General features: G+C 45.5%; 1 protein-coding gene across 3 annotated transcripts in view; it reads left to right on the forward strand.

The window, feature by feature from the left end:
- Positions 1-3,749: 3,749 nt before the first annotated feature.
- Positions 3,750-16,166, forward strand: part of sash1a (SAM and SH3 domain containing 1a) — a 155,486-nt gene continuing 143,069 nt past the window's right edge. For 2 of the 3 annotated variants that reach the window (XM_047573818.1, XM_047573819.1), the window contains exon 1: positions 3,750-5,215. In XM_047573818.1, coding sequence (XP_047429774.1) covers positions 4,715-5,215 — 501 coding nt within the window. In that variant the 5' untranslated portion in view covers positions 3,750-4,714. The remainder of the gene's footprint in view (positions 5,216-16,166) is intronic. The other variant, XM_047573822.1, reaches the window with a different exon arrangement.

Raw genomic sequence — 16,166 nt, forward strand, 5'->3', positions numbered from 1 at the left:
TGCAACTCAAACCGGTGGTTTGATTGATGCCATCACTTTCATTGCCCCGGTGGGAATGCTAACATAGACAACTGACCTGTTCCCTTTACTGACAGAATGCGCCCGGTGATTGGCAGGTGTCTAGTAGCTGATATGTTTAGATATGCAAACCCTTGCATTAACCCCCAGCCATCTAGGGGATGTTTAGGTTGATATTGAGCCGCCAGCTGGTCCTGATGTGCTGCCTTCACCTCTGGTCTCTGGAGACGGCGGCCCAGCCAGCCGTTTGTAATTAAAAGCGCATAAAGACAGATCAACCTCTTTCCTACTCCAATATATGAGAAAAGCCAGAGACCACCGACCTCCGGGGAGAGGGCATTTGTTGTTTTTTTTCAAACCTGCAGAACCAAATAGTTCAGTTCTTGCCTTTCATTGCATCCCTAGACAATAAACATTGTCGATTTAATGCTGTTTTTGTTCAGGGTCACCACAAAACTCTTACTGATATTAAGTCATTAAAGTAATTTATGAGTTTCTGGCTACAATGCTGCATAAAGCCCCATATGACAGAGTAAAGATGGTTTCCTGTGCTGCTGTTTCCTCCTGAAGAACCATCTTCAACCTACAAATCTAAAATAGAATTAGTGTCTACTCTTTAGTGGAATTATTTAGTTTTATGCATAGTATGGAAACTGACCTTAAATCTTAGGGTTATAAACTACAGTAAATAGAGAAGCATCTTTCTGTGCAGGGCTAGAAATCAGATTGCTCACCCACATCTACTGCAGGAACACGTTTGATTCCGAGCGTGAATCATGATTTGTGTTTTCTCTCTCCGCCTTGGTTGTTAGAGTCTACATATCTATCAAGAGATGACAGATAGCCACCACCCAAAGCCGCGACCTAGAAGCCAACATCCGCGACCTCCGGGCTGCTTCTGCGTTTAGGTGGACAGGAGCCATTCTCTGCTTCAAAGGATTTTAAAATTGAGGTCCTGAAAGGTGCAACCCAGACGTCTGAAGCCAAAGAGACCCTAAATTTTCACCCAGCAGAAATCCCCCCACCTCCTCGCACGGGAAAAAAAAGTCTTACCTGTCAGAGAGAATCAGCGGCGCGCTATTAGCATAGAGAAAGCCTGGCTGTCTGCAGAGCTACTATTGTCTGTCTGGCCGCGTCCGTCTCCTCTCACCTACCTGCTGGAGCTTTTCTCTCATCAAGCCGCTGCAGTCACACTCTTTCAATCACCGCGAGTCAAAGCAGCCCATACATATTCACCAGCGGCGATGTTAATGTGCACTTTTGCAGCTACATATTTACCAGCGCCGGCGCTCCCGATCGCAGATTTGATTGAGAGATGGTTATTGAGGTGTTATTGGTGTGGCAGCAGCTCTCTGGCTCCAGGGCAATACAGCTACACTCAATTTGAAGAATAATGCTGCTGTTGCTTGAAATGGACACAGGCTGCCTGTTTCTAGTAATAAGCCACCACAGTGCGACTGTACAGTAGCACAATACTAGCTTTAACGCATAATAAACAATTTCAAGTCATATGATGGTGCAGTTACGTATACTATTTCAGTAATTTGTCAAAAAAAACAATAACTTTGTTTTCCTCCAGAAAATAGGAAGACACGTTTGGATTACAAAATTGGACATTTTCATTTTTTGGCTCTCTAGCCAGATTATTTATCGGTTTTTGACAACCTTGATGCAAGGCTCAGCACTTTGTTGATGTGGCACAAGATGAATAAGATAGGAAAGGAAAAAAAAAACATAACAAATAAAATAACAATTATTACTACAAGTACTTTCTCTTTTGTGTGAATTACTGGCTAATTTCAATCCTTAATGACTCTTTAGGATTCAGATAAACCAGTCTTTAGTTGATCTTCGATCAGTCTCTAGCCAAGATGATGTAGATTTCTTTAAAGATTGGGAGACACTGTGCTAAACGATTAATTAGCTGAACAAATAATCCTCACACAGAATGATAATGGAAATATTTGTGAACTGCAGGATGAATGTGTTAGTTACACTCAATTTTATGGAAGAAAGGAAGATAATTCTGCAAAATTACCAAAACTGTCATGGTTATTATTATCTTCACCATGTATGTAAGTCTCTTACATTATCATAGACTGGTGTATGTTAATGTTCAGTCAGGTTATTGTTTTACAATTGATAAAATGATCACACCATTCTGTTATATATTTTTAGCAAACTTCATACAAGTCATTAGTTCAAATTTTAAAATTCCTTTATACCTGTATTTATGAAAATAAACCTAATTCATGCGTGTTCGTGTCTGTGTCTGAGTGTGACGCGTCTACACACATGTGCGTGTGAATGAGTGTGTGTGTTCCACACGCTGTGTACACGCATCACACGCACGCGTACAGGTGCATGCACCCCCTTCCACGTTGAGACATGCGTCACGCGGTCACGTGGCCTTATGTGTGCACGCAGGTGTGTATGCATGTGCGCTTATGCCTGCCCTGAATTTATCTGCTCCAGGCCGTGACTCTGATGCTCCTCTGTATTTCCGTACAGCTAGCAAGACACTTGAGTGAAGTTGCCACTCTCTGCTTTCTTGGAGCCCGCTGGTCGCTCACCGAGGCCCAGGGCAGCGGAGTGGAAACACAGAGTGGGTACTGGCAGTGCCAGGATTGCTGAGTTCATTCACCGTGCCGGCACAAGTTCCATCTGTTACTCCGCTCCCATAATCCCCTGCTCCTGTAACTGATCTAATAACATGTCTTTGCCCAAAACAATCAGGAGAGTTGGGGAAAACTGTGATTTTGGTGGGGTTTGGGTTGTAGAAGGATTATGTCATATTTAATTAGATTGTGTTGATGATTAATGTTGCCTGCTGGCAGCCTGCATGTTCTGAGTCTTACTATGCCTTTTCATTCTATTTGCTGTAGTTTCTATATCAGCTGTCGCTAGCATGCAGTTACATGTACAGCCCCATTTTCTCTGGGTTCATTTCCTTCATACAGTGGCTTAATGTTCATTATAGATGTGTCAACATAACTGTCAGCTGTCTTGTATTAAATTGCACTCTGACCGTGTTTAACCCATGTTGCTTTTGTCAGTTTATAGTTTACAAAGGATCAGGGACAATAGAGCATTTTTGAGCTATTAGGTGACAGGTGAAACACAGGAAATGTCAACCCAAACACTGAGAACACGGCAAAGGATCCACACTGGCTCGCACCTCTTCCTCTGACATCCATTCTTGGCATATTTCTGATGCCGCTTTTCCAAAAAGAAGGCTGTTTGATATGCTTCCCCACTCCTCCCCTGGCTGTTTGTTGCCTAGCCCTGCCGCGTGTCATAATGGGCTGGGGCAAATCACTTCCAGCTTAGAGCCGAGATGGTGATTGTATCAAACTGACCCCTAACAAGCTGTCAACTCACATTTAATAAAGCATGCATCAGCATTGGCCAGTTTGGCATCTATTTGGACAGAGAAGACGGGTCTTATTCAAGCAGCGCTGGTTCTCTGCCTCTTTCTCTCTGTTTTCTCAGACAGTCTCGTACTAATGATGATGGTTTCCAGTGGCGCAGCCATTTGATACAGCTTTGCGGATTCCAGTGCCGTCAGAAAGAAAAAGCATGGTCTCTGCTCAATGAGAGATGGATAAGTCCGTTTCTTCTATTACATCAGCCCCAGTGAAAGCTTCAGTTCCCGCGTCGGAACATAGAGGGAGCTCCTGCTTACAAAGCGAACCGTGGAAATGTTGAATGAGTGAGTGAGAGTGTGTGTATGAGCGAGAGAGAGAGAGGGAGAGAGAGGGAGATGCACGGTGGACGAAATCACATCGTAGGGGAGTAATAATGTCACACAAACCAGAGGCCAGGTTTTCCATTTGGACGGCGCCGCAGGTTTGACGCGCATTTCGGTTTTGGCACAAGTTTGGCTCCTGGAACCTGGTGACCCAGTGAATGGCCCGACTCTGCGCGACAAGTTGGGAGCAGGAGAAAAGAGCACTCCTATCACTATTTCTAAAGGGGTACGCTACGATTTAAGGGGGCGTGGACGGCAGCGAAACAGCAGCGAGCATGTTGGCTCTTCTTGGCCACAGTTCCAGTGTGGTGATGTGCCGGCTGGAAGACCTGGAATACGACGCGTAGACCGAGCGCTTGGACGCGGAACCCTGCGGTCGCCGTCAGTCGCCTGCAGTCTACTTTGTGTCATTTTGAAACCCGTCCGTCGGCATTGCTTGGATTTATTTCTTCTTCCACTGCCTTGTGGCGACGCGGAGGACTCGAGGGAAGTCGCGGCTCAACGTGTAACTGACGAAGTCTGGTCCATTTGAATGACAGTATTTTGAGGCGTCTGATCCATATTTGTTTAAGGACGCGTAATTATTATTATTTACCGGTTATGCACGGTAAGTCAAGGTGGACAAGCAAAATCAATTTGTAGAATTTGCCTCAAGTGAAACTCGAGGGGTTTGTGTTTCTGAATATTGACAGGTGTTTTCCGTCATTTGGACTGTGTCAAGCGAAGTCTCAGTTTCTAGAATGTGAAATGCCACACACTCAAAAGGCTACACCAAATCTCTTGTGAGGATAAGTAACACATTGTTTGATCCAGATATATTTTTGTCCACCCGAAAAACGCGCACTGTAACGGACCACCTTATGATGCGCCTGAAACGCCGAATGGAAAAGTAACAATTCCGTGCCCTCTTACTCCCGAGTTGTAGCCGATTTGGCGACAGCCAAAATGACAAGCACCGGACCTGTCATCGTCTACGAGTGGCTGAAGACCCTCCAGCTTTCCCAGTACGTCGAGTCTTTCGTGGATAATGGATATGACGACCTGGAGGTTTGCAAACAAATTGGAGACCCCGACCTGGATGCCATCGGCGTCTACATCCCTCACCACAGGCAGAGGATTCACGACGCGGTGCGGAGGCTGAAGGAAGAAGCCAAAGAGACGGCCAGCGGACTGTACTTCACCCTTGAACCGATCCCCCCCGCGGCCGAGGTTTACACGGGTCACCTGGCGGAGTACGAGTCGAAGCTGCGGGGATCCAAGTCCTGGACCGAGCCCAACAGTGAGCGGGTCGGCCGCAACGGTGGGTACATGGGCGCGCAGAGGAACCTGACGCTGGGCAACAGGAGGGAGCTGGTGATTTACCCCAAGCTGAAGCTCAAGATCATGATCAGGGATAAACTCATCAGAGATGGCATCAACCTTGGCAAGCCGCCCTACTCTAATAAGGTGAGAAGGACCATGGTCATGACGCGTAAATGGCACCCAGTGCGCCATCAGCTGCTAAAAAAAGTCACACACGTCAAACAATAGATGGGAGAACAATATAGCAGAGTTTAATGTTTTCATTCAATGCACACTCCCTCATTTTTCTGGTTTTGAACAGTGTTTTTGGAATGATGGCGTACAATGCTTTTCAGGATCTTAGACTAAACATTTAACGATTAGCAGAGTTGGTTCATTCTGGCATTGCACAGAATGAGCTGTCACCTCCTCAGGATCATATATAATCTGGATGAAAACATGCTGTCAGTCAGCCAGAGCACCCCTTGTGCAGAAGGCACACTTCACTGATGTGTTCAACATCAAATAAGGAGCTGAGCCATGGGTAAATGCCAGCGTGATGGCTAAACATTTTCAGCTCCACTGCACTTTGCTGAAGTGTGAGTGGTTGCTGTCACGGTGAATGATGGGAGTCAAGTTGCTGCCGATCAATAGGCCGAAACAGGAGAGGAGATCCTGAGGAGCTTTCGCTCCTTTCTCTGCTTTCCTGTTGGGGGGGTGGAGAGATTTACAGTCTTGATTATTAATCTGCCCTGGCCTCACCTGTCTCGCTGACTGGCCTTCAGTGTGGGTGGATCAGCCGGGCCTAGGAGCCTGTAAGCCTTGGCTCTTTTGTGATGAATGGACAACGAGCTGTTAAATGCAGGAGGAGCAAATGAAGAGTGCCCAGCTGGGGAGGCTGTTGCAGTCAGACTGAGGGGGGCCTTGTTTTCCCAGGACTGACTGTGACCTTTCTTCAGAAGTGTCTGAATCATATGCCTCACCAGCTGAGAGGACCCCACTGAATCACTCCTGTTTGCATACTGGGGAGGCTGTCGACTGGAGTGTCTGCCATCCAGTGAAGAGTCAGGGGTCATGTCCATTTATGTGCGTTTAAAACTGTGGATCTAATCCACTTTTTCTCAGTTTAAACAAACCGCGATGTGCAACCCCTGTGAGATTAACAGCTCGGTGCGCTGAACAGACAATCACAGTCATTAGCAGCACATGCCACAGTTAAACTTCTAAGTATTATGTTTCGTGGTGCTCAAAAGCTTGCATGTTTGATTCGAACAAATCACGATCTTACTGATTAAGACCTTTTCAGGAGTTGAGTCAACAAAAGACACGAAGGAAGAAACAAGTTGGCCAAGAACTGAAAAATGCCTTGTGCATTTTTTTTAACTCTAAATGACAACGTAATTGCATATTTAAGCGTGATTGTGTTAGTAATGGCTTTTCAGTGTTCTTTGCCATTCTGCCTCAAAAGAGCCATGAATACATAATGTTTGTTTGTATTATTATCTTTTTTTGTATAATATATATATATATATATATATATATATATATACTTTTTTTTCTCTAAGGTCGTGTTGCCTGTATATATCTTTTCCACTCTGACTAACTATGAAGTCCCAGAGAGATTAGGGATTTGTGAGGGATTAATTGTCAGACCAGGGATTGAAACAGAATGTGTTTGTTCCAGAGGGTTGTCTGTCTTTCCCCTTTGAAGGCTGTATTTATTTAGAGCTTTGGCATTGGAGCTTTTCGCGGCAAATGAGCAGGTCAAGGTCTTTCTGTCTCTCGCACTCCCTTTTTGAATGTGTGTGTGTGTGTGTGTGTGTGTGTTACCCTGTAGTTTTGAGTTGGCTCTAGCCCAGTGGTTTTCTCCCCAGGACGAGTGACAGAAGTGTGGGAGATAGAGCTGCAACCAACTGATAGAGTTTGACTAACTGGGCCGTGATTGGTCTGTAGATATGTTCCCTCTCTCTGCCCTTGAGACGAGATGTCACCCCCAGCGGAGACCGAGACCAGAGAGACGCACTCGGGGCAATTACATGACACACAATGTCAGTCTCAAGGGGATGGCCATCGTGTAGCATCACCAAGAACTCCATCCACATTTGAACCACGCTGTCCTCTTGACTGGGTACGGATATTCATGAACTCCCCGTTCATTTTAATGCTTTCCCTCCATTGTTGGTGATTAAGCAAAATAACCAGTGAGATTCAGAAGTCCTCTCCAGTGTGTGTGTGTGTGTGCGTGTCTTCTTGTGAGACAGCCCATTACCAAACAATTCAGTGAAAGGACACCGCTGGGTGTAATAAATACCCATGATCCTTATCAAGGCCGCAGAGACCCCTTGTCTGAGAGAGACAGTATTATTTCATATGATGTAAACAAACAGTTGCGCCGGGTTGCACATTTCTAAATCTCTCATCAGGGAACAGTATAAACAGAGAGGATGGGGCTGCCAGTTTGCTTGTTGTTGAACACACTGCAGTCATAGAGTTAATGTTTATTCTTTTCGCTGAAACGTCCTCGTAAATTAAATTGGTGCCAACAAACCATCAATTCTGACGATCCGCCTTGTATTTGTAGTCACATGAAGTACAGTTAATGTTTCGTTGTATTGTTTCCAGAGAGAGGTAGAATGCAGTAAATAGTGGAAAGGAACACCCCATCCTTTTCTTTGATGATTGAATGGGATGGGAGAATAATTTGCTGAATATTTGGCTGTTTTAAGTCCTCCTCCACTCAAAAATGTGGCTTGATTATTGCAAAATTTCTTGGATGTTTGAGCTCATTTTTACAGAATGATTTATGCGCTGAAATTTGATACTAGAAAACTGTTTAGCGGGAAGTTGAAAGATGTGCGAGGGTGCAGGTACACGCCTTAAACAAAGGACGGCAATCTGGATCTAATGGGGAACACTGGCACACAGCACCCAAGATTTCAATTGCAAGGGTTACTGTTGGCTGTTGTGCTAGTGTAGGTCTCTCTTGTGCCTCCAAACAGTTGTGGCTCATCAGAGAATGGACATGGGCGTTCTGAGGGTGTCCGTCAACAGGATGTTGTAGTGGGGCCTTTGGGTCCTATGGCCACCCCTCAACCTACAGGTACCAAAGGCCTCTGTGGATCAGGCTTGTTCCAGTGCATCTCACAGATACTTGATCAGTATGGTGTCTAATGAATTTAGAGGCCCGGTCAACACCTTGTGGTGTTTTTCATAATTTTTGAGTTGCTCCTAAACATTTTTTTGTGTGTGCGTCTGTGTCATCCAGGAGTGCATTGTTATGGGGTGGGGGTGTCTGGTCTGGTCTAAGTGGGTGGTACATGTATAAGTAACATCCACACGAATGTCAGGTCCACAAGATGGTCAATGTGATTACCTTCTCCTGTCCGTTGTTTAAATGCTGTTGCTGATCAGTATATGGATGGTAATTGACAAAGAAGGGCATTGCACACACACTGTAGTTTTACTTTTCCTGCTGTTTCCTGACACCTTTTCTGCTCCAATAATTCTAGGGAATTTAAACCTTTTTTTAATCTTTAAAAGAGAAGCACCACTTTTACTTCAAACCTTTACGTTGGCACAAAACTTTGCGAAGATGTGTTCCCATCCTGGTCTCATCCAGATAGTGGTGCTGGGAGCAGCAGACAGTCGGTCAGTCATAATAGCGCCTCATTGTTAGCGCTGTGTGTCAGGAGGAAGTAGAAGCTAAACACTGGGAGATCCTCCATTGTTTGCGTGGACGCTGATGGAGCCACATGTCCTTTCACTGCTGGTCTGTTTTGCATTCCCAATTTCCGCCCATTGAAGCGAACTGTGGAGGCAAGTGTCCAGCATTGTGCTGATGGGTGGTGATTAAAATACCTAGGTATCACGCAGAGAAAGAGGCAGAGAGGATTGTAAATAGATGGGCACATTGTTTTTGAATGCTGGAAGAGGCTTGGGTATATGTTTGGAAAGGGACAGAATGTTACATTGATATGGAAAGTTAGGTGTTCAAGACCTTTTTCTTACCTTGCAGTGCAGCTGTTGAGCAACTCAAATGTTTGGTGATCTTGAAAGATCTATCAGAAAACTGTGCCTGCTTTAAAGGGATAGTTAAGTTTCTTTAAAGTTGTGTTTCTTGTCCATAGTCAGTATGGCTGGCGGTGGTCGGCACGCCCCCAGTTTGGTGGGGTATCGAGGAGTACAGGAAAACCATACTGTGGATGGTCTTGATATAGCTTCAAAGCCACTAAAACAGTAATTTTAACTTGCAGAACCTGGGAGCTGCTGGTCTAACCCCGACTCAAACAGATAATTTGTGAGACTTTGGTGTCTTAACACGTTATTTTCATCCTGAATTATTGAGACACCAACGGCTTTGCGGTACAACGGCAGTCCCGTCATTGAAGAAACCCCCTCCCAACCATCACCACAACCACCAGCAGCTACAAGGCTCCCCTCGATGTTTTAACCGCTGACCCCGTCAACAGCTGCTCATAGCTCGGCTTCCGTGCTGTTACTTGTCGCCGCTTATCTAAACTGAAGGCGGGCTAACCTCCATCTACTGTAGGTAATACACCAACTATGGATAAGTGCCTCATTTAACCCCACTTCAAAGCAACCTAATTATCCCTTTAAGAATGTGAGAAATGCAGTGGACCTCCTGAGGTGTGGCGCCCATTGTGGGGGTAGCAGCAGAAGGAAAAGTAGCTTTAAACTCTCTGCGCTCTTAACTTCCTTTAGTCTAAAAAAAAAAAAAAAAAAAAAGAAAAAGACAAAAAAAGAGGAAGTTCAGCACCTGACATGCCAGACGCTCACCTCACTTCCTGTTTCAGTGCTCTTATCTTGATTTATATCCCAACACACTCACCCAGCAGGAAATTAGGGTTTTGTCTGAGATGACCCTCTGCTTGTTGGAGGCCCTCAGGCTTCGCGGGACATCTGCCAAGACTTGGTGAGAGAAATAATTTTAGAAAATCAAAGTCATCAAAGCTCATTCCGCTGCAGCGCTGCCAGAACATTCACAGATAACTGCAGTGAAGGTTGGCCAAAAGTAGAAAAAGTTAGAAAAACCTGCACTGGCATAGATTTCTCTTTAATCTGCTGTATTATATCTCTATATCTTTTAGTTCAGTCTTCCACTCCATATATATGTGATGCTTCTGATATTGTGAGCTTTTCATTTATCCTATGTTCTTTGGTACATGTCCTTGTCTTCGCTTTTCATTGCTATAGGGATGGCATTTGGGCCCAAGCAGGGAGAATTCCTTTCATGACTGCCCCACAGTTTTCCACGTGTTCCGTCTTCTGCCTGAAGGCAATGTTTGCTCAGTTTTTATTAAAGGCCCCTTAAAGGCACAATCAACCGAGGACTCGTAAAGGGGAAGTCATAAAGAAGCCAAGGACCAGCTCCATTGTCCTGAGAGGACAGAGAAAGTCAATTAGCAAAGTGAGCTGCTGTTTACATTACAGAAAAGCCGAGTTATATAGAGCACTAAAAAAGGCATAGATCACCTTCCCATCAGATAGAGGAGTCACGTATATGCTCACACACAGGCACTTTTTTGTAAACAACCCATGTTTAGGGCCTTTTTAAAACCGTCTTTCTTAAGCACAAATGGCAAGTACCAGTATTTAGTTCTTCGGAAAGCAGCTGAGGACTGACAGCTATCGCACTGACCTGCTGACCTCGCAGCTTTTGACCAAGACACAAAGCTTTCAATCTAATCTCATCCTGGACAATGAGATGGACTGCACTCCCTTATGGTTCTCGGTGGGCGCTGGGTCTTTGCAATCTGTTTTACATTTTTTCACATCATGTTAGGCCAAAAACAATACCTGTAAAAGCTGTTCCATCCAGTATTGTTTTTGTGAACATTAGCCCTGCAAAGAGACCTCGCGTCACTGGGTGGTGTTACACTTTTTGTTCAGTGAGTCAGAGAGTTTCTGTCCGTCCCTCTGTCAGAAACACCCAACCACCCATCTCCAGGGAGCGTGTGCAAATGTGGGAAAGCAACATTTAGCCTATATATGCAGCTGGCCTTCTCATTTCAGCAGGAAGGAGCGAGAGGGCCTTGTTCCTACTGTGCTGTTTCTCACATGATCTGCCAACTTTTAAGCAGATTTTTACTCCCAGAGCCGTGTGAACTTAGGTTTGGTGGGATGACATCTCACAGCGCTTAGATTTACAATTCAGCGAAACTTCAACAAGTATGCCGAGTTGTCAGCTTCGATAATCTCAACGTTTAGAAGTTTAGAAACGATTGTATTCATGCTCCTGGCATAAACTCCCTCCGGTCTCGGGAGATGCATTGCGTTTGAGAAGCACATGCGACGTATGATATATATATGTGTATCGCTTAAAGCCGTGCAGTCATGGTGACGGCTTTAAATAAAGCAGGCCAGGCAGTCATCAGAGCCATTTCGTTTTCCACAGTGTGCAGGGGAACAGGTCCTGATGACACACATTCATGACAGATACATTATCAGAGCTATTCTGGTCCAAGGTTTCAGCAGCTTTCCAGACAGCCTGTCTACATGACACACAATGTCTGCATCAGGGGAAGAGTCCTGAATCCATTATCAATACTGATACTATATGTGTATTTTTTACTTGTTTTCCTTCTGCTTCCGTTGGTAATGGTCATGGATGCTCATTTTCGTTATGCCCTCTCGTCGTGCGAGCACTTAGTTTGCGTTTTCGACGTATGGCGTCATGCTACACTGCTACAACTGAATCTATAGTTGGCTAAACAGACCCATCAGTATGGATTATTTAGAGGAGGAATTGGTTTTCTTTGCGTACTAAGCTGTGTTTCGTGCACTGCTATGTTTTATGGTTCACTGCACAGAAGGCAGATTCCTTGTCAGCAGCAGCAAACACAGAAACTCAGATGCTCAGTTGCTGCTGTAAACATGTTTGTTCTTTACACATTTGCACCTCTCTCTCTCCCTCTCTCTTTCTCTTTCTCTTGTTCAGCGCTGACAAATGCAAACCACAGAAACAAGGGATTGTTTTGTTGGGGTTTTTTTTTTGTTGAAAAATCGTGTCGATGCCGAAAGAGATCCTATCACAGCGGTAGCCTCTGTTGTGGTCACGCTATACGTGCGCATAAAAAATGCCCTGGAAATGAAGACGTCAAGTCCCCCAACAGGACGGCGAGACAGGAAAGTCGACAAGAGAGCAAGTCCGAGCATCTGCCTGTGTCAGGATCCAGATTGCGAACACGCGAGCAAATCAGCCCTCTCTTTCTTTACGTCTCTGTCACGCACGCGCTCACTGCCATCACTCTGGAGGGGATCGTTACATTTGCCCATTAAAACCGGAAAGGCTTGTGCAAAACACAGAGCCGTGCATTGTTGCGTGCTGCATAGGTGCATCGCGCAGCCTGTCGCCCAACTCCGGGGTTGATTTTTTGTCGTGTTAGGTGGTCGTGTGTGACCTATGGTCCAGGGAAGCTAATTACCTCTGACTCCCACGCAACTATGAGCCAGGAGGTCACGCACTGAAGGAGCTTTGTTGAAAGTTACCATGGAGATTAACGGAGACCCCCACCCCCTCCACCCACATCCCATGCCATCTTACACATTACTGTGTAATGCCATAAGTCCATCAGCACCTCAAATGCTCCATAGATTTAAATATTACTCACGCATTTGGCTAAGTAGCTCTCTCTCTCTCCTATATGCTGTTATTCCTGCAATTTATAATCCACGAAATTCATTATAATTGTGAAATAAATATATAAACGGGAATAATCTACAGTGTGATAATGCTATATTTTATTAGCTAATGGCTAAAAGTCAATCGTAATCATTCATAGGGTGAGAAACAACGATTATAATCAGCTGATCTTTTGATCGTTTTTCCTGTTAGAGCCAAAGGTGTTGTTGTAGTTCCTTGTTTTGCTCAACTTATAGTCTCAAACTCAAATACACCGGTCAGCCAAATCATTAAAACCACTGACATGAGCAGGAAATAACAGTGACGGTGAAGGTTCTCGGTCATCCAAGTCGTGGTAATCCAAAAAAACATGGAACACAGCATAAGGTGTTGACCTGACCTCCAAATTCAGATTCCAAAGATTCCCCCCCGCCCCCCTCAACCAAACTAACAACATCCTGTTTCCAGACTCCACAGGACAACCTCAGGAGGCCCATGTCCATTCTCTGATGAGTCACAACAGTTTTGGAGGGACGAGGCAGACCTCCACAATACTAGGAAGGTGGTTGTAATGTTATGCCTGATCAGTGAACTATAGATATTATTGTATTAATGAATGAACTAATGAATGAATGAATGAATTAATTAATAATGTATTATTCAGTGTGTCCAAAACTACTGAAACATGAATCACGGGTAATCGTCTTTCAGTTCTGCAAACAACCTTACATTGATCCCCATCAAACCGTCTCACCTAATCAAGCAGCAGATTATTCAGCTAACCTTTTCTAGGAATCGGCTTTTGTGTGCGCGAGTGTTGACAGTCCTAAGCTCCTTTTCATAAGCAGGACCCCGCCACTTTGTGTGACGAGGGGCATCCCAGTCATTTTTTTCTTCTTGCGCTCCGCTCCGGCACGCTGCCCCATCAAGACGGAATAATCCTCCTTCCCACGAAGACGCAGTTAAGAATGAACGATGACAGCGTTCCCCCGCGAAGCACGGCGCTCAGGCGCGCTCCATAAATCAGGACGACGACGAGGGCGGGGACGCTCGGCGGGCCGCGAGTCTCCCTGACTTTGACTGCTTGACTTAGTGGAGGGTTGCTTTATGCGGCGGCGCAATTAAACCTCTGCTGCTCGCAGCGAAGCGTAATTGTCCCACATGTAGCTACAGTTTGGCTCATGTCAGCTCGTATTATCTTGGACTGCGTTTAAGGGATGTAATGCAGGGGTGTGGAGGGATGAGTGAGGCATGATAGCAGTGAGTATGACGGGTTAGAGAGACAGACAGGAGAGTGTGTATAATTACGTTGTCTGAAGCTGCTGCCAGCTAGGTGTGTGGAGAGCGGCATAACCAACTCTCAAACCCCCCCCACCCTACCCTAGCCTACCCCACCAGCCCTAATTGGTCCATTTCCAAGGCATGAGGGCAGGGCTACGCTGAAAGCTTTGATCACGGAGACCACACCAGTGTCGATATGTCTCTACCTGAGTGCTTTTGTAGTGGCTGTGCCTGGCAGGGGATTAAGCCGTACTAAACCCACAGAGTGTCTGTCTGTCTGTCTGTCTGTCTTGCACCCCGCGGCTCTACATACCTGAATCTGAACCCTAATTACCTGGCAGTTACTACATTCCTAAAACACACCCACGCCGACACACACTGCACATGTTCTTTTCTGAGAGCACCGCCGGCATTTCATCTGTATATTTTCCTCTTCTGTGGTTCGCCGGCTTTAATATCGAACATTTATGGTTCACAGCACATTCCAACACTGATATGAATGCGTGTGTGTTGTGCAAAGTAACATGGGAATCTCTAGTAAGTATTACTAACTGCGGTAAGTGCAGTACGTGTCAGTAACAGGTGCTAAGAGTGAGCTGGAATGGATTTAGATGCGCTGTATACCAACAGAATAATGACAGCCGCTTTAAGATAATTGCATATTGAAGAACGGATTAAGGTCATTAGTGTACCTGCGACTCACACATTTGCGTTGTCGTTAAAGTGCGAGGGCAAGTAGTAGGTATCATAAGGTGGGAAATTCATGGTGAGAAAAGTTTTTGTTCGCGTTTCATTGTAATCCATCGAGAGGCGGCTTTGTCGGTTCCATCCAAATGGGATGGCGGCGGCTAGCCAAAGTCATAATTAGTGGATCAATCTGGACGTGCTCAATACGGAGGGCTAGAGTTCATCAAACTAATTGCTGCTTTCTGACCCCTGTGCATCTTAGAGTTAATAATGCTATTCATTAAACGCTAATCACTTACTGAACTGCTTCATGAAGGCTGCCCCCAGAAACACAGCTTTTTTTCTTTTTTTTTACACTTCACGTCTGAATATGACATTGCGTGAGTGATATATACACTGTAAAAACTGAGAATATGTGTGAAATTCCAGTTTTCTTATCACAGCCCAAACCCTGACCCCATAATAAAGAGAAGGGACAAAAATAGACATGCGCTCGTGAAAGTGGGAATGCCTGGGACTGAAAAATGAAGTAACTTGAAAGGCTGCTTGACGCTGGTTTCAAAAGTGAGCCAAACCAGTCGAGTGTCTACTTAGATGGATGAACCCCCTCTGTGATGTCACCCATCGGTTTCCCCGAAGAGCTGTTTTGAAGCTCGTGTGGGTGGCACCTGTCGTCGCTGTCTCGGTCGCCTCGGTCTCGTCTGTGTACATTAAGTCGCTGCTGGAGCAGCCACTCGAGGAGCTGCATATTTTTATACTTCTGAGCCCCGAGTGTTTCCACTTGGAGAACGCAAAATTTCGGACGGGCCCTCTGAGGGTGTCGTGTGATGTCTCGCAACAGGATGTTGTTAGTGGGGGCCTTGTGGGTTGAAGGGAGGAACATCCCACAGACACTTGATCAGTTTGGGATCTAGTGCATTTGGAGGTCAGGTCAACACCTTGTGCTGTTTTTCAGTTGTTCCCACGCTGTTTTTGTGTGTGTGTGTGTCTAATTAACATCCACATGAACGCCAGGTCCAAAAGTGGTTTTAATGTTGTGGCAGAGCACGGCAGTTTTGAGTGACGAGGTGTGATCCCAGGTCGTGCCAAAGCGGTGAGAGCCAGGGCTGGCCCACTGAGATTGGAGACCACTCTTCAGGAAGCTCATGGGTGATATCATGGAGTGTTCATCCATCTGTATGTACAGTCTCTGGTGTTAATGCATTTCCCAGCTTTGCGCCTGTGTGTGTGCGTACTAAGCCCTATCTATACCTTGCTAAGACGCGTTTGTATTTTGGGATACCAGGTCATGTCGGAGACGTGGACTTCTTCTGTGCTTCATCTGCCGTGGGGTCAACCGCAAAACCACAATTTTAATGTCAGCAGATTTTTGGACCAGCGCTGGGCCAAACCAGCCTTTGTTTACTTTAATAGCCCTTGAGAGGCTTTCCTTCTAGATGGAATTCTCAGGCAAATCTGGAAATGCGCAATGTCTTCTCTGGTCCAAACATCCTGAATCATTCCAGC

Source organism: Mugil cephalus, chromosome 21 (assembly GCF_022458985.1).
Source record: "Mugil cephalus isolate CIBA_MC_2020 chromosome 21, CIBA_Mcephalus_1.1, whole genome shotgun sequence".
Classification (NCBI taxonomy): Eukaryota; Metazoa; Chordata; class Actinopteri; order Mugiliformes; family Mugilidae; genus Mugil; species Mugil cephalus.